At 37.5% G+C, this 18,721-nt stretch overlaps 1 protein-coding gene across 2 annotated transcripts; it reads left to right on the top strand.

Moving 5' to 3' along the window:
* Positions 1-4,911: 4,911 nt before the first annotated feature.
* Positions 4,912-11,096, top strand: LOC107819728 (putative nitric oxide synthase). Of its 2 annotated transcripts, XM_016645867.2 has the most exons (13): positions 4,913-5,400; positions 5,833-6,018; positions 6,765-6,851; positions 6,978-7,057; positions 7,371-7,452; positions 8,071-8,091; positions 8,256-8,301; positions 8,906-9,024; positions 9,581-9,694; positions 9,795-9,902; positions 9,991-10,080; positions 10,505-10,614; positions 10,694-11,096. In XM_016645867.2, exons 1-13 carry the CDS (start codon positions 4,987-4,989, stop codon positions 10,941-10,943), a joined length of 1,707 nt encoding a protein of 568 aa, XP_016501353.1. In that variant the 5' UTR covers positions 4,913-4,986; the 3' UTR covers positions 10,944-11,096. The 2 variants fall into 2 exon arrangements, with proteins under 2 accessions (XP_075111314.1, XP_016501353.1); XM_075255213.1 differs by lacking the exon at positions 8,071-8,091 and having other exon boundaries at positions 4,912-5,400; positions 7,371-7,456; positions 8,239-8,301.
* The last annotated feature ends 7,625 nt before the right edge of the window (positions 11,097-18,721 follow it).

Genomic DNA, 18,721 nt, shown 5'->3' with positions numbered 1-18,721 from the left:
AGTCCCAGTTCGGAATCAAAGAAGAAAAAGAAAAAAAAAAGAAGATGTCCCGAGATATCGGAGTAAATGGAAGGCAGATTGACTCCAACATTTGGTTAAGATCCTGAACCCTGCCAATCGCGTCTCACTCAGTATCCCAGAGATTGAACAAGTCGCCGCAACTCGTAAGCATCAAGATTCAGATTGGAGTCTACAAGCAGAATCAGCTAAGACCCAAGATCAAGTCATAAAAGAATCATAGATAGGAATCTTGTAACTAGCAGTTGACATGCATATAAGTAGTTAGTTCAGTTTCCAATTTTCGTTTGGTTGTAATAAGACGGTCAGTGACGCAGCAGTGACAACAGCAGCAGCAGTAGCAGCAAGCATTGCAATCCCATGGTAGTCCCAACTACCAAAACTTCCCGAACTACATTGACCTGATTCCTGTTTAGCCCAGGATATGTAGGAAATCTTTGAAGCAAGATTCGGTCAGATCTTTCAAAAAATGTGTTTCACACGGAGTAGTCCATAGGCAAAAAAATCGCTCATACACGCTCACTTTATCTTTGCACGAAAACTCTTCGTGTTTCCGAACAAAGAGGGGCAGCTGTGAGCACGTGATTTTTGCTTCACGAGACAATCGCTCCAAAAGAAATAAAAAATAACAACAATTGATCCCGTTGTACAATTTTGGGATTTTTACATGGCACTTCGTTAATTGTTTATGACTTTGGCCCAATTTTACTTTATTAAAACAAAATACAAAAAAATGTACGTGTCATACATAATCTGAACCGTAACATGGTTGTTAAATAGAAAAGCATAAACAGGCATCTTTGTCCGTGATTTTGTTTTGTTTGATTTTTACCTGTTTTGAATTATTTTAATATGTGTGCAAATAATTGTATTAAGTGTTTATTTTAATTTGATTTTACTTAGTTTTGTATTTTTATAATAAAAAAAAGAAAAAAAAAGAAAAAAAAAGGCCTTTCCTTTTTCCGGATTTGGGCCAATTTGTTAAAATTGGCCCAAACAAACAATGCCCAAACCAGGCCTGCCCGGTCCAGTCCGAGTTGATACCCAGGGTGTCCAAACGACGCCGTTTTAATCCAGCCTGATCTGGGCCGTTGATCTCAGATTGATCAACGGCCAAGATCACATTTCCCATACCCACGAACAAAACCCGACCCGTTCCACCCGGACCAACCCAAACCCCCTTTAGTTGAAACGACACCGTTTCCCCTAAGCCCTTAGATCCAAGCCATTGATTTCAGTTGATCCAACGGCTGAGATCAACCCACCCATTCCATATATAAGCCCTTTAACCTTACCCTGCCCCCCATCTGATACCCCAGCTCCCGTCTTCACCATCTTCCCCATCAAACCCTAGAGCCGCCCCTGTATCCTTCACCATGAAAGCCGGCGGCATGGACGCCGGTGACCCTACCCTCAACACCATAGATGCTCCTCACCATCCCGAACCCAAATGCACCAACCACACACCTCGAATCCCATCCCACCTTCTCGAATCTTCATTTGAAGATTCGAGTCGGAACCCAATTTACACCAACCGACCCCAGCTTCACACCAGACACTCCCCAGACCCCCCTCGTGACCAAACCATACTTGGTTTGGTCCGAATCTGATCAGGGAAGCATGAATCCCAGATCTGAGTTTTGGAACTTTGTGATTCTTCGTCACTGGTCCATATCCGTTCAACCGAAGAGATTAAGGTCTAATGGACTTTAATCAAAGTGCTTCTCATCTGAGAAACACTTCGATTAAAGTCCGTTCAGCCTTAAGAAAGGTCTGTCCGAGTTAAGGTTTTGATTTTTCAAGGTTTAAGGTGAGTTTCTTTCTTATTTCTTTATTTGTTTTGGTCCATCTGATTTATGGTGAAGGTCTGTTCATGTTTTGTTTGTGTCCCCGAATTTTATCAACTATGCCCTGTCCACTTTGCCTGAACCTTTGCTGTTTGGTTGAGTATCTTCTTCTACTTGTTCTGATAGTGTGTATGTAGGTATTTGTTGTGCAATTAGTTTGAATTCCAAATTTGTACTGATTAACTGATTCCTCGAAGTACAATTCTGTTTAGTCAGTACAATTTGAATCATGTGTCCCATACTTTTGAATGTCTGATTTTGGTGTCGATTGTATGTGTTATAACTAATATAGTCGAGTCGACATGTGTCGTCAATTAGTTTCAACTGTCTGAACAAAAATAAATCGATTTGCTTCTGTTGAACATTGCCTGAATCAATTAAGAACCAAGTTCAGTTACTTATAGTTGTTAATATGATTTCAGAAACCTAAGGCTTGGTCTGTAATTGAAATTTGAGTTGATGGCATGTGCACTTGTGCACAGCATGTGCATTGTGCACAGCCTGTTTCCTGCATAAAAGGGCTTTTGATTTAAAAATGGTTTGACAGCATATGCTGTCAGATATATTCTACTGCCCATACTTTGCTTTAGTTTAAGAAGTATTAAACCTTTTAAAGGGCAAATCTGCCAGGGAATGTTGATGGGGGTTAATACTTAAATAACTAAGTGGAACTGAAAAGAAGAGGGCACATGGGAGGGGTGTTCTTTTGGGGTCTAACAGGCTGTTAAAGGGCTGAGGTTTAGGCTTATAAAAGAGGGGCTGGAGATAAGAGAAAAAAGAAAAAATACATACAGATATATACATACAGACATAGAGAGACACAGGGAGACAAAAAAAGGGGAGGAGAGGAGATTAGAGAGACAGGATCAGATAGATCCGATAAGAGGAGAGCAAAATACACACACATACACACATAGACAGGCATACAGACTTTAAGATCAGATAGATTACACACACACAGACAGAGAAAAGAGAATACACATAGAAACTTAGTTTGGAGGCTGAGGGTTGAAGGTCTGAAAAGCAGAAAACTGGAAAGAACTCTGTTTGATAACACAAACAGACAAAACTAGAAATTGCATTCTTCTGGTTGTCTTGATTCCAATGGTCTCGACTTGTTTGTCCAACACTGATTTCTTCTAAATCCAACTGAGTCTGCTGTTTGTGTGTTGTTTTACTCTAGGATTTGGTCTAGCTGGGATCTTAGTTCTACTCCAATTATTTTGTTCGTTGCTGCTGCTGCTATTCTGTTTCCTGCTGCTGCTAATTTCCCTATCTTCTTCCTCTTCTCCTTGGCATTTTCAGTATTTCCAGGTACACATCTCAAGTCTCACATTGGTGTAGCTGATTGTAACATTGAAAAGCATGAATAGAAAGATTTGAAGGAGTTACAATTACTTGTTATTTACTGACTGCCTCTTCATAAATGTTATTAGGTTGTGTAAATTTAGTTTACAGCTAATAGAAAATACATTGGTAAGTTTGTACTTAAATAAAGTGTATGTTAATCTGAAACTGCGGTAATTTGATTTGTCTAGTTAGCATACAAGGAGGTAAATACGATCCATGGAATGTGACACTATTTATACAATCATTAAACTTAAACTCATCCTTTCAGCATGCTTGAATGGGTAAGGGCAAATGGCTACTGAATCTAGCCCGAATATAATACAGTCTTGAATCATCCAGTTTCGATTTCTTTAGGCAGTTTATAGGACTAGTTTTGAACATCATCAGTAACACCTTTTAATAAGGAACTCGATTAATCTTGTTTAAGCAATTTGATTTAGATTCAACTTAAGGATGTTGTTGGATTAAGTGTTGCATTTCATCAATCTCATATATAATTTCTTTGTTCAACTAAAGCATTTTCGTAAGGTATGATGTCTTTTCATTTTATAAGCAACTAATCAGAAATTGATAGGAGTCCGGTTTAGGCCAAAGCATATACTTCGATTGGCATACATCTTTCTTTCTTCTATTTCTGGAAACAAAAATAATAGAAATGTAGTCACTTTAGGATATCCTCTTCTAAAATAATGAGACGAGCCTTGCTAAATAAAAATGCAAATTGCGGGGCCCTCAACAACTAATCATAATATTTAGAATTCAGGCTAGGCCGTTTAGTGAATCTCATGGCCTTCTCAAAAAATAATAACGCGTTAGACTCTTTAGGCGCGGCTTAATTAAATCATATTCTTAAATTCGGGTGCACATTGATGTGACCCAAATCCAAATCTCAACGAAGTCAAAATGTGTTGACGATCCCGGGCGCATTGAATGTGACGTGGTTCGAGATGCATTTTCACGACGTTGCAATTCTATAAAATAAGTGATAATGATAAAAGCGGTTTAAACTTAATAAAAGCACATAAGTCATAACATGTATTTAAATCAGATATTTAGCCATTATAACAATTTAAGCGACCGTGCTAGAACCACGGGATTCGAGGGTGCCTAACACCTTCCCTCGGGTCAACAGAATTCCTTACTTAGAATTTCTGGTTCGCAGACTTCATTTGGAAAAGTCGAAAATTTCCTCGATTTGGGATTCAAGATAAACCGGTGACTTGGGACACCAAAAGCCAAATCTTTCCCAAGTGGCGGCTCTGAATTAAATAAATAATCCCATTTCGAATATTGTCACTTAAATTGGAAAAACTCCCCCCGCGCATTTAACCCTTCGGGGCCGGGCGCGCAAAAAGGAGGTGTGACAAACCCGAGTCTTAGCTCCAGCATACATGTCTTTAATCACCCTAATATAGTCAACCGGGACCCCTTTATCCTCTAAGCAGCTCCATAAGACCTCCCTATGAACCATATCGTACGCTTTCTCCATAAGCAGTATTTTTATTAGTAGACGCGCTTCTATCGTGGTGTTTTACACATGCTGAGTCCTGGTCAAAAGCAGTGTGTATTAGACACACTTTTAAAAGGTTGAGTGTGTAATATTATTTGTGTCCACAACAAATGTATAACGGGGATTTGGTCAATTGTTCCGGTGTCAAGTTATGCATTTTGTCTTTTATAATTAAAGCGGACTATGTAAGAATGACGGTAAATGACCAAATAATATCCTCCTCTTCGAGCTTCCTTTCACAATTGACAGTCTACGTCGACAATGGCGCCTAAACTCCTTGCTCTATCCTCCTTATCTTCCATTTCTCCATTCCGTCTCCCTAATTACCACATTTCAACTCCTAATTCTACACCTAGCAAGCTTAACATCTTCAGATTCCACACTCCTAAACCCAACCTTATCCTCTGCAAATCCACAGAATCACAGACTGTCTCAGAATCCGAACCCGACGGCTATGGAGCTGCCGCTCCGACCCGAGGCGACATATATCTTCAACGCCAACAGGCCGTGGCTGCATCTTCAACGGTGCTAGCCACAACTAAGAAGAAAAAGAAGAAGAAAGATAAAATCTTCAAAATTTCCAACTTGGCTCCTTGCTGTTACGGTTGTGGAGCTCCGTTACACACCTCGGAAGTGGATGCCCCGGGTTATGTTGACCAGGAGACATACGATTTGGTATTATAACTTGGTTGAAATTTCCTAGTTTGTTTGCTAACGCATTCCATGTATTTGTGATAAGGTCTATTTAATCTTGGGACTTGGGAGTTTAATTTGGAGTTTAAGTTGTATGAACAAACAGTGTAAAAGATATTTACACAATCAGGTCATCTATAAGTTAATTACAGGTAAATTTCTATAATAAACATTAACTGGTAACCTGGTAAAAATAGGTTACTAAAAGTGAGAGAAAATATCTTTAAGCTATTGGTATATATAACTTAAATCCTTAATTTGAGGCGTTACAGGACTAAATCATCCAGAAGATTTTAAGTTTGTTAAGTATCATGTTCCCTAAATTTATTAGATTGTTACTGTTGTTTCCCAGATATGGATTGTATGAGTTTACTGCTGATGGTTTCTAACTAATATTTTTCTGGTGGAATATAGAAAAAGAAGCATCACCAGCTTAGAAAAGTTCTTTGTGGACGATGTCGCCTACTGTCTCATGGGCACATGATTACTGCAGTAGGTGGAAATGGAGGTTATTCTGGAGGCAAGCAATTTGTTACTGCAGAAGAGCTTCGAGAAAAGCTGTCTCATTTACGCAATGAGAAAGCTTTGATTGTTAAATTGGTAACCACCCAAAAACTACTCGTTTACCTTCCCTATGAAGTCCTAATAAATTTGTTTGCAATTTCTTAATGATGTTGTAATCTGCGGTGCTGCCAGACTATTATCAATTTGAATTCTTCAACCTGAATCATCTGTTTTAAAATGTAATTTCAAATAATGCGTTGATTGAATATCTAACTATGTTTTTCTATATTCTGTTCAGACTTCACGCAGTTGGCAGATAAAACTTATCCTGGCTGCTTTATTCATATGTTCACTGTCTTACTTGAAGGATTATACTGTTACTCAGCTTTGTCCTGCATTGAATTTGTGGACTATTTGGAATCTTAGATGAAGCTGACAGCCTTGAAACTAGGAAGTAATAGACGAATAATAACAATTTCAAGTAGCATATTTCGTGTAACAAAAATGGAGAATGTAGTTCACCATGAAAAATATTAATCTTTATCTAAGTCATACAAGTGAGTTTCTTGCAATGAAGTCACTGATGAGCAAAGGTTTCATCAATCAACAGTGTTAGAGAAATTAAGCTCTTATCTAATGGCTTGAAGAGTTACCATCCAACCTCGTGAAAGCTTGTATTTTAGTCTTAAGATTGATCGCACTGGTGTTGATTACTATGTTGAAACCAAGAAATGTAGTTGTTGGCTCTCATTTTGTCTGTTCATGTCGTCGACTACTAAACGCTTGTTTATTTGTGTTTTTTTTTTTGCGTTCTATGTGCTTTCATGGATCATCACATGTAGGTTGATATTGTAGACTTCAATGGCAGTTTTCTGGCTCGTGTCCGAGATCTTGCCGGTGCAAATCCCATAATTTTGGTTATAACTAAGGTAATAATAGCAACTAAGTAATATGCAGTTTATGCTACCATTGTTTCTGCTTAAATGCTAACATTGTAGAAGCAATACTTACTAGGTTTGAATTCCAACTAACATCTCTCTCTATTTCACTTAAAGGTGGATCTTCTTCCAAAAGAAACTGATCTTAATTGTGTTGGTGACTGGGTTGTGGAGGCCACGATGAAGAAGAAGCTCAAGTAAGTTTGAGGTGTATTATGTATCCTTTATATATTAGATTTGTCGGTACGTGCAATAGGAGTTATAGCTTCAGCTTGGGTTAGTTGGCGTGCTTCTTTTGAGATTCCTAATTGTCAGTTAGTCATCTATAACCAGCATTGCTTTTCATCATCCTTTTGGAGATCATGTTCACTTGCAATACTTTGATTATCACCTTCATGTATATTAATTTTCAACTAGTGGTTCTAGTTAAGGTAAATGTCACGTCAGATTTCTACTCCCGAGAACAAAAGGATGAGATAAGAATCTAAAATAGCATGCTCCTTTTTGCAGTGTTCTGAGCGTTCATTTAACTAGTTCAAAGTCATTGGTTGGAATCGCTGGGGTGGTGTCAGAAATCCAAAAAGAAAAAAAGGTCAGTTTCTTCTCTATGAAGATGTAAGATTTCAATTTTCTATTCTGGATAAAACTGCCTTGGTTTTGTGCGTATCCCCCAAAAGAAAAACCACAGATTTTCTGGAACTACTATATCATGGTTTATGCTAGTGCATATATTACTAGATAAGCTGATAAATAAATAGACATTTCTCGTGATTCTGTTTGACGGGTCTCTTTAGACAGTTAACTAGGAAAGAGGTTGTGTCGGAATACGTAGTAATAAAGACACCTAATGGAATCAAATCAATCTCCTTAAGTAAAAGATCAACCCATCTTTCTAGTAACTTGCATTAATGGCTTGTTAATTCTTTCTAATAAAATTAGATATCTTGTGATCATTATTCATTACTTGGAGAGTCAAATTCCAATTTGAAATAGTCTTTTCTTAGACAATACAGTATTTCTGGATGGTGCATCAAGCCTAATTGTTTGTTCTGTCAGCTTTTGTGTGAACCTTTTCTTTTTTAGTTTGAAGGATCTATATTACTTTCTCAAGGAACTTTCTTCCTGCTTAAACAAACATATGATAGGCTTACTTTTAGCTTCTTCGCGTCATTTTAGGGTTTACTAATGTTCTGTTAATATTTTCCTGCAGGGAAGGGATGTATACATTCTGGTTAGTGAGCTTACAAACCACTGGACTGAGATTTATCAGAAACTTGGAACGTGATGATTAGTCACATTTTCTTGTGTTGTGCTGGGTCTTTATGAATTCTTCACTTTAGTTCTTAGTGGTTTGGAATCAACTTACGTAAATGTCAAGTGCTACTGAATTTTCAGGGCTCAGCAAACGTGGGAAAATCTGCATTCATCAATGCGCTGTTAAGTAAGTCTTTTATGAACTCCTGTATTCATCAGGCTGTAGGGGTTCAATTTAGTACATAGGTTTAGTTCTTTATAGTGTTTTTTTCTTTTTTGGGTCAACTGCAGTATCCGAGTTGCAATGCATAATCCCTTAGATTTGGTTGCTAGTGCTGTAATTTTCAGCTTTTTCTTATTGTTTTCCTATGTCACTTTAAACAAGAGCAGCTCCTAGTATGTATGGTCCTAGAATGTATCTTGAGTTGGAAATGATGTTCTGCAGAATCACTAGAAAGATCCAATCAACTACTTTGCCTACACAACATAACCTCATATGCGGATGTGCTTTTTCCATTACTTCCAACAGCATTCTTTTAGTTATCAATTTCTTCTTATTTAATAGATTACTAATATAAACTTTTACCATGCAATGGTTGCTTCATTTTTCCAATGAAATCTTGATTTGACCTGTATTAATGTGCTACCTTTATATGGCAAATTGGGAACTACTAGTAATTTTCAGTCTTCTCTTTTAAATGTATGCTGCTTCTTTAAACCTGCTCTTTCCAATGCTTTGATCTTTCTTTTTTGTCTGCTATTAATATATCTTACTACGACTGTGTAATCAGATACGATGTCATATAATGACCCAGTTGCAGCCACTGCACGAAAATACAAACCAATACAATCAGCTGTTCCTGGAACTACACTGGGTCCAATCCCAATTGATGCTTTCCTTGGTGGTGGGGTAAGTATATCTCACTCTAGCAACTGATCATTCAACTCCTTTAAGTGATAGTTTTTGATATGGTTTTTGAATTACTGGGTGAAATGGAAAGGTAAAAGTGTGGTTCTTGAATCTTAAAGAGGTAGAGATCCTATCGAACTCTTATTAAACTCGTGGGAAATTAATTTGTGATTAAGAATTCCCTCCCCCCCCCCTAAATCTCGAGTATTTAGTTCAACAGTGAAACTCTATTAGAATAGTATTAAAACTTCGACCAAAACTTCAGGCTGCTCATAACTTTTTCGAGTCTCAAACGAAGCCCAGGAAACCACACCTACACATCGCTGATGATAGGGATGACAAAATCAGTTTTGAAATAATGATAAGGAGTAACAATAGATAAAGACATTACTCGAAGTCACCATAGCTATTGTCCTTAATTTTTTGCTAAATGAATCCTAACTTTCTTCTCTTTTTATTTTTATTTTCAATGTTAAAAGATGAATACTTCATAGATTGACGATTCTTCCAATGTGAGTGAAATTTTAACAGTTTCTATGCGCTTATTACAATATAGAAAGTGTATGATACTCCTGGAGTCCATCTTCATCATAGGCAAGCTGCAGTTATTCACGCAGAAGATCTCCCCACTCTTGCTCCTCAAAGTCGTCTCCGTGGTCAAGCTTTTCCAGTATGTTCTTTCTCCAACATTTGCTTTAGGAGATTTTTGTAACCAAATGTGATGTGAATTAAGTATTTTCCTCTCTTTTCTGGTTTTCTGATGTAACTAGAGTTCTGGGCTAAACTTGGAGTCACAGATAGCTGACCGAGTGAGATCAAGTGGCTTGAGTGGATTATCAATATTTTGGGGAGGCCTCGTGCGAATCGATGTTTTGAAGGTTTCTCATAAAAATCTTGTCTCTTTTGCATATATTAACAGTCCCATTCAGTAATTGTCAATTGATGGTCACTTTGATATTACTTCAGGTTCTCCCGGAGACTTGTTTGACATTCTATGGACCCAAGGCGTTGCAACTTCATATGGTGCCTACTGAAGAAGCAGATGAGTTCTACCAGGTGATGCCAAACTCTCATATTTTATACCTGCCTTTGACCTTTCCGGGATATTGACAGCAGTGTAAAACAAAAAGAAAAGAGCGCTGCACCAGCAAGTACAGAATATACAGCAGTATGGAAGTTCCTTCAATATATTTTCTTTTGAAGGAAAAGAGTGTTGCATAAAGGAAAAGTGAGATATAGAATTCATGATTTCATATTCTTTTTGTTCCAAAAAGAGACTTCAGTATCATTTGCCAGACCCTTGCTTACATTCATGATGATTTCATCATGAGCATTTAACTCAAAACCTTAAACAATAGATAGAGTAGTCAATTATCTGTAAATCCCTTTAGAAATTTTTATTCAACTGATATAGAACATGGTATATCACTACCCTTTTTCCATATGTACTTTGCGTTTGAAACATCTCTCATTGTTGCAGAGAGAACTAGGAATTTTATTGACACCGCCGACAGGAAAAGAAAAGGCAGATGGCTGGATGGGACTTGAAACAAAGCGCCAGTTACAAATTAAATATGAAGATATTGAGAGGTGAGCACATTCATGTCTATAACTGTGGCACTATCTGGACGTCTAATATGCTTATTTTTTTGCTAATGTGTCTCTATAGACCTACCTGCGATGTGGCTATATCTGGTCTTGGATGGTTCTCTGTTATACCAGTTAACAAATCAGTCGGAACATCTGATCCGGTTTCAGAAGTTACAGCTGGAGAGCTAACCTTTGTTGTCCATGTTCCGAAGCCAGTAGAGATTTTTGTTCGACCTCCTCTACCAGTTGGCAAAGCTGGAGGACAGTGGTATGACTACAGGGAGTTGACAGAGGAGGAATCAGAAGTTAGACCCAAATGGTTTTTCTGATTGTTACTACTCCTGTTTGAGTTTAATTTCTGTATATTGATGGGTCAGCTAGATGATAACTACATTTAATTGTCCATAGAAAATTGGAGTGTTATCTGTAAAATAAAGCACGTTAGCTGTGGCAAGAGGTTATAAAACAGTGGTTAAATTGAAGGGTATATGGGGGAGAATATGGGTCGGATACCAGGTAATATTAAAATGAACAGGGTAAAAAAATGGGGATGGGTCATTTTAATCCTGTGAAGCCATATGGCAGTCCGTCCAATTGAATGCTATATTTGAATGATAGTATAACGATAACATGATCAAATAGTGGAATGGAGGTAAATTTTAAATTATTTTTAATACTGCAGAGGTATATTTAACCATTTTCCGTATAATTAAATACTCTTGAAATCGATTCAGACTGCTTCAAGTCTTCAACCCAAATATATATTGTGCGTGTGGTGTGAGAAACTTCCATGCTACTTCTTTTGCAAATGACCCTGGGAGGGGATATCTATAAATTTGGCGATCTTCTAATCTCTAACATACACCAAACTAAAGGGATTATAGATCTGACTTCCTAGTACTCTGTACAGTAACACTGTTATAACTTGAGGGAGACTGATGCAATTAGTCAAAGTCGATGGAAATTGTTAATCTAGGAGCTAGGCTCGAAGAAGATGATAGCTAGCTCAGGGGACTATCGAGAGAATTAGCTGAGAGAAGCTGTCAGAAGAGAGAATAGAGTGATCTTTATTAATGAATGCCTCCAATAATAATGTAGTAATGTATTTATATCACAATTATTGAAAGTGATGACCTACTACTATTCACTCTATAGTAAATTCGAACTAACTTGTAACTAACTCAATGACACCTATAACTAACTCAATGCCAGCTGCTTTATTCATTTTCTTTTGCATTCTTGCACTTGCATCAGTACCCCTCCTTAAAGATGATCCTTGTCCTGAAGGATGGAATGCAGGAAATTTGTATTGTAATTCAGTCAAATACTCACAAGTAGCCTGTGCAGCATCCATATTTATCCATTTTACTAACACCTAACAAACAATTTTGTTGCCTCTCTAAACCATCCTCCTTTCAAGAACAAACTCAGGCAAGGGACAATAGGGACTTGAAAGATGGAAAACTAGTGGATGGTTGATGGTAGTAGGAACCTCAAGACATCTTTTGAGTTGAGAAATATGAAAGGTTGGGGTGAATCAGAACATCATCGGGTAATAATAACTTTTAGGCAACAACACCAATCCTTTCAACAATAAGATAGGGACCAAAATGCGTGGTTGCTAGTTTGTTGAAAGGCCTGATAGCAACTAAGATTTGTCTGTAAGGCTGAAGCTTCGAGTGGACCCAATCACCCACCTCAAAACACTTATTTGTCATGTGCTTATTAGCAATATCCTTTATCCTTTGAATTTCAGCAACTGAATCACTGCCTCTCTCGCCTCCAAAGATCTGTCGACCATCTCAGGTGGCTTCACCAAGAAGATAGGGCAGGCAGATGGGAGGCTTTTGACCATACAAGACTTTATAAGGAGTGCATCTAATTGTTGTATGATAGGACGTATTATACTACCATTCTGCTAAAGCCAAATAAGAAGACCACTCATGAGGTTTGTCAGAGCAAAAACACCTTAAGTAGTCTCCAAAGTTCTGTTCAAAGCCTTTGGTTGACCATCAGTTTGAGGATAGTAAGCAGTTGATCTCTCCAATTGAACACCTTGGAATGTGAAAAGTTCTTGCCAGAAATTACTAAGGAAAACAGGATCTCTATCACTTGTTAAAGTAACAGGCATGCCATGAAGTTTAAAAATATTATCCAAGAAACATTGGGCTACATATTGGGCAGTATAATGGTGGGACAAGGCCATGAAGTGGCCATACTTGCTCAGTCTGTCAACCACAACCAAGATCACTTCCTTGCCATTGGATTTGGGTGAACCCTCAATGAAATCTAAGCATATATCAGTCCAAACTCCTTCAGGAATTGGCAAGGGTTCCAGTAATCTAGGAGATGCAGCAGCATCATATTTGTGCACATCAAACTTGTTGTTGTAAGTTCTGGTATCTTGGCTGAGAGCTTTCCAAAAGAATAAGGACTCCAGTCTTTTAATGGTAACATCCATGCCAAAATGACCTCCTCGAGGAGTTGCATGCCATATTTTAATAATGGTGTTCCTCAATTGCACATTGTCTCCAATCACAAGTCTGCCCTTCTACGTTAACGGATTGTTACACCAAGTATATGACTTATAGGGTTGTTTTTGGAGTTTTGCAATCACCATTTGGTAATGCTGGATCAGTGAGCCAAGTGTTCTGAATCTGAATGAACAAAGAATCATTTGGAGTTAGCAGGGAAATAGCTAACAACTCAGTATCAGGTTTTCTGGACAAAGCATCTGTAGCCTTGTTTTCCACCCCTTTTTTATATGGGAAAAAGGCCATTATTGCCCCTGTACTATTGAAAATAACGCATGTTTGTCCCCATTTCAGTTTACATTCAATACCCACCCTACCATTAACAAAGTTGATTTAATTGCCCCTAACACTAACAGATGGTCGATGTGGCAGCTGATCCACTCCATTTTTTCCAAGTCAGCTGCCAAGTCAGCTTTCCATTAAGTTGAAAGCCCCAAATCGACTCCCAAATTAGATTGACCTAATTTCACTCCTAAAATTTTGACCCATAACCCATAATTGGTTGTTCACAAAGTCCAATAAAGTCCTAATGCCATAATCACCTTCTTTTTCATTGTATGTACCAGAAGGACCATTAACTATCAATTGTTGGACTCCTATATACGCCAGATTAGAAACATATTCATCCACTAATCATTATAGGAAAGCAATTCACAGTCAAAACTTTTCTTGGTGTACAAAAATTTATGGGTTACGGGTCAAAATTTTGGGAGTGAAATTGGGTCGATCTAATTTGGGAGTCGATTAGGGGCTTTCAACTTAATGGAAAGCTGACTTGGAAAAAATAGAGTGGGTCAGCTGCCACATCGACCATCTGTTAGGGTTAGGGGCAGTTAAATCAACTTTGTTAATCGTAGGAAGGGTATTGAAGGTAAAGTGAAATGGGGGACAAACGTGCATTATTTCCAATAGTACATGGACAATAATGGCCCTTTTCCCCTTTTTATATTCAATAGAGAAATCAAAGGCCATGAGTTTTGAAATACCATCCACTTGAAAATCAGTATGAACATTCTGATCTAACAGATGCTTTAGTGCCTTCTGACATGTTTTCACAATGAATGGTCTTCCCGGCAAGTAGTGAGACTATTTGGTGACTGCAAAAATGAGAGTCAGAAGTTCCCTATGATAAACTAACATTGCTTGATGTCTAGAGGCTAAGGACTTACTTTTGTAAGCTATAGGATGCCTCTGTTGCATCAGGACTACTCTCATTCCTTTCCTACTAGCATCAGTCTCTACAACAAATGGCCTCAAACCCCCTCAGTTGTTTGATATTACATGGAACATGCCAATATTGTACATCCACTATCTTCTTAGGATCAGTTGAAACTATCTGAACACGGATGAAGTGACCTAAGTATTCTACCTTAGGCACATCAAATGCATACTTAACCATCTTAGCATACAACTGATATTGTCGTATCAGTTCAAAGACGGCCTTCACATGATCAGCAAGAGCATAGATACTTCTACTGTAGATCAAGATATCATCAAAAACACTAGGACTAACTTCCTCAATAAAGGTTTAGAAACACAATTCATAAGACTCTGAAATGAAGATGGAGCATTAGTTAGCCCAAAAGGCATAACTAAGAACTCATAGTGACCTTCATGAGTTTTGAAAGTTGTTTTGTGGGTATCCTACTTTGTCATTCTTGGCGGGTGGTAACCTGCTCTCAAATCTATCTTAGAGAACATAACTGCACCTCCCAATTCATCAAGAAAGTCCTCAATAATGGGTATAGAAAACCTCTATTTTAAAAGGCATAATTGGATCTCGCTCGGGGCTCGCCCTGGGGCGGAGCACTCGTAAAACGTCATTGGGCTTAGTTCCATGACACTTACGCTTCGGCCGTCGGAGCTTACGCCCCGGACACGCCCAACACCCAGCGTACTGGGTTCGCCTAATAGAACTTTATGCAATTGCGTGTAACTAACCTTGTAAATCCTCAAATTTTCTTAATAAATTATTGACTATTCAAAATTACTTTTTTCTTAATCTTAAATCATTAAGTTGAGAGTACTTTATGTCATAATTAAAAGAAAAATTATTGCACGTTATCTACTAAGACTGCTATGATAGTAAATTTTAAATAAATCTTTTATTTAAAAAGTATTTGTTTATTAACTTTTGTTATGTCTTTAATATATAATAATCCATAAAAAAAATTATAATTATTTTCCTAAATATTTTTTTCTACGTTTACGAGATACAATACTTATTAATTTAATAACTCAATATTAACTAGTAATTATTTACAAATAATTAGTTATCGTGGTATAGTATGGTGAATTATGTGTCCCTTTATTAACTTGTTGAAACTTAAAAATAAATGATGCTAGAGAATCATATTTAAATTGTGGATTATGTTTTTATATAAATTCTCTTTCAAATAGAAAGTATATTAATAAAAGGAGTATTTTAAAAAAATATCAAATTATAATATCGAAATTCTTTTAAGATTCTTTATTCCTTAAGAGATACATATCAGATTTAGTATCGAATACATTACTTTTGATGTTTGAATTGTAACGACGTTGCATCTAATTTGCATATTATGATATATCTCATCCTTTTCGTATTATTCATAGTTGAATTATAATTTATAAATATTTTAAATAGATTATTTGTTATAATTTTGTGATTTTAATGTGATTTTTATATATTTTTTAAAATTTTATACTATCTTAAAATTCTTGAAATTAGTAAAATTTAAAGATCCTTGGGACTTACGCCCCATGTCTCAAGGCTTACGCCTCGCCTCGTCAGAGGTAAAATGCCTCGTCTCACGCCCTCGCCTTTTAAAACATTGTAGAAAACTTGTCTTTGACTGTCACGTGTTTCAGTTGTCACGACCCAAAAATACAACTAGTCGTGATGGCACCTAACCGAACCCGCTAGGTAAGCCAATTAACAATAATTCAATTTAAATGAGATTACTGAGAAATAAATGATGAAATAACTGATCTTTTATACAACAATCTAAGGATGAGCTTCTAAGATTTAGATTTTACAAAACTGGTATGAAATAAGTACATCATCTATTCGAAATATACATAAATGGATTTATAAATCTAAAGCTACCAAGAACAAAAGGCAGTTATAACCGGAACGCAGGTACATCTTCAATGCCAGCTCCCGCCATACACATCAACATCAACTCCAAAATCTGCACGCAAGGTGCAGATGTGTAGTATGAGTACAACCGACCTTATGTACTCTATAAGTAAAAAAACCTAACCTTAGGTTGAAAGCAATGACGAGCTTGGACAACGGTCAGAGTCCAACACCAATAGCCAAGAACAACTAGTAACAATATAATAAAAGTAGTACAAGCAATAACTCAAAGATAGGATGCTCAGCTCGTTCCCAGTTATGAAAAATATGCATGCTTCGGGTATAACAGTAAAACACAGATTTTTTACCGAAATCACCAAAATATGGGTATATCAAAAAACTGTGATTTTTCCCAGAAACTTTAAACAACAGATAAGATGTTTTATTATCATATAGCATGAGAAAAGTACACCTCTATGCCTATATGTCAATGTGCGCGTGAAGCCATGAATGTCACAATACCGTTTAGCATGAGGAAATGCATCTCTATGCCTACATGCCAAGTATGCATGTCAAATGTAATGCATCACAATGATGAACTCATGTACTCACACCCTCAGAATACTCAATCTCACTGTCTCACACTCAATCACTCGGCATTCGGTACCTGCGCTCACTACTGGTATGTCAGACTCCGGAGGGGCAGATCTCGCCCAAGCGCTAATATAAGCCAACATAGCCTACGGCGCGCGTGCAACTCGATCCCATCATGAATCAATAAAACTTATTACAGCTGCAGCCCGATCCCATAATGAATTAATAATACATGTTGCGGCGTGCGACCCAATCTCATCATGAATCAATAAAACCCGCTGCGGCGTGTATCCCGGTCCTATAAATATCACTCATAATCTGGCCCTTATGGCCCAACTCAGTCATCAATCTTTCCAGTCTCTCGGGCTCACAAATCTCATGCCAATCAGCCCAAATAATGATAACATGTTGTGACAACAAATGATAACAAAGACTGAGATATGATATGCAAATGGATGAATATGACTGAGTATGTAATTGCAATTTAAGCAAATAATTCAACAATAGAGATGAACTCAGTGGTCCAAACAGAATAAGCATATAGCCTAAATATGATTTTTAACATGATTCATATCTTATACAATCAAACAAATAGGAAGAACATGGATGTAACAAGATATAAAAGCAAAACAAGTCCGTTCATAGTCTAATAGTCAGCTAAAATCATTATTTCCTCGGTGTATGACCACACGCTCGTCACCTAGCATGTGCGTCACCTCAATACATCTTTTATAACACAGTTCCCTGGGTCAAATACCCTCAAATCCAAGTTTAGATATGTTACTTACTTCGAACAAGCCGAATCCAATACCGAACAAGCCAAACAATACTCTAGAAACGCCACCCCATGCGTACCGACCTCCAAATGGCTCAAACTAGCCAAAATAAACTCAAGAACATCAAACAATGCCAAAGGGAAAAAACCAATCGATAAAGGTCGAATCTTTAATCAAAAGCCTAAGTCAACCAGAAAGTTAAATCCGGGCTCGTGCCTCGGAACCTAACAAAACTCACAAAATGTGACAACCCATTCAATTATGAGTCCAACCATACTAGTATCACTCAAATCCGACTTCAAATCGATGTCCAAAACTCAAAAAATCACTTTATGAAATTTTAGACAAAAAACCCCAATTTCTCTTTTGAAATCATCAATCAAATGCCAAAAATGAAGATGGAATTACGAAATAAAATTAATACCGAGTAGAACATACTTATCCCATTTCATGTGGTAAAAATCGCCTCAATCCGAGCTCTATATCTCAAAATATGCTAAAACGCCTGAAAACTCTGAAAATAGAGTACTTACAATCAGTAGACGAATTTATGAATCACGATCGCCAAGAAGAAAAATTACACTGCCATGAAATACTCTACGCGTTTGTGAGCCTCCTCATGCAAACGCGATGGCCACAAATGCCAAGTCTCCGTGAATGAGGACTGACCCACGCGAACGCGTAAGAGAATCACCATCTTCGAGCTCCCCGTCTCAACACTACATGATAGCGGTTTGTCCTTCGCGAATGCGGTGCACCAGTTCCCTTAACTAAACGAACGCGAAGCAGAAAATCCCAGCTCCAGAATTTACCTTACGTGATCGTGTCTTCATCTTCGCAATCGCGAAGAACAATTGAGGCACCAGACACCAGCAGAAACCAACAATGAAAATATGAAGAAAAATGGTCCGAAATCAATTTGAAACACGCCCGAGCCCCTCGAGATCCCGTCTGAACATACCAACAAGTACCATAACATAACACGGATCTACTCGAGGTCTCAAATCACACATAACAACATCAAAATCATGAATCGCACCTCGAATCGAACTTAATGAGTTTTTGAACTTTCAACTTCCAAAATCTCGTGCTGAACCATATCAAACCAACTCGAAATGAACTCAAATTTTGTACACAAGTCC

This window comes from Nicotiana tabacum, chromosome 6 (genome assembly GCF_000715075.1).
Source record: "Nicotiana tabacum cultivar K326 chromosome 6, ASM71507v2, whole genome shotgun sequence".
Taxonomy (NCBI): domain Eukaryota; kingdom Viridiplantae; phylum Streptophyta; class Magnoliopsida; order Solanales; family Solanaceae; genus Nicotiana; species Nicotiana tabacum.
This window is presented reverse-complemented; position numbering and strand designations above follow the sequence as displayed.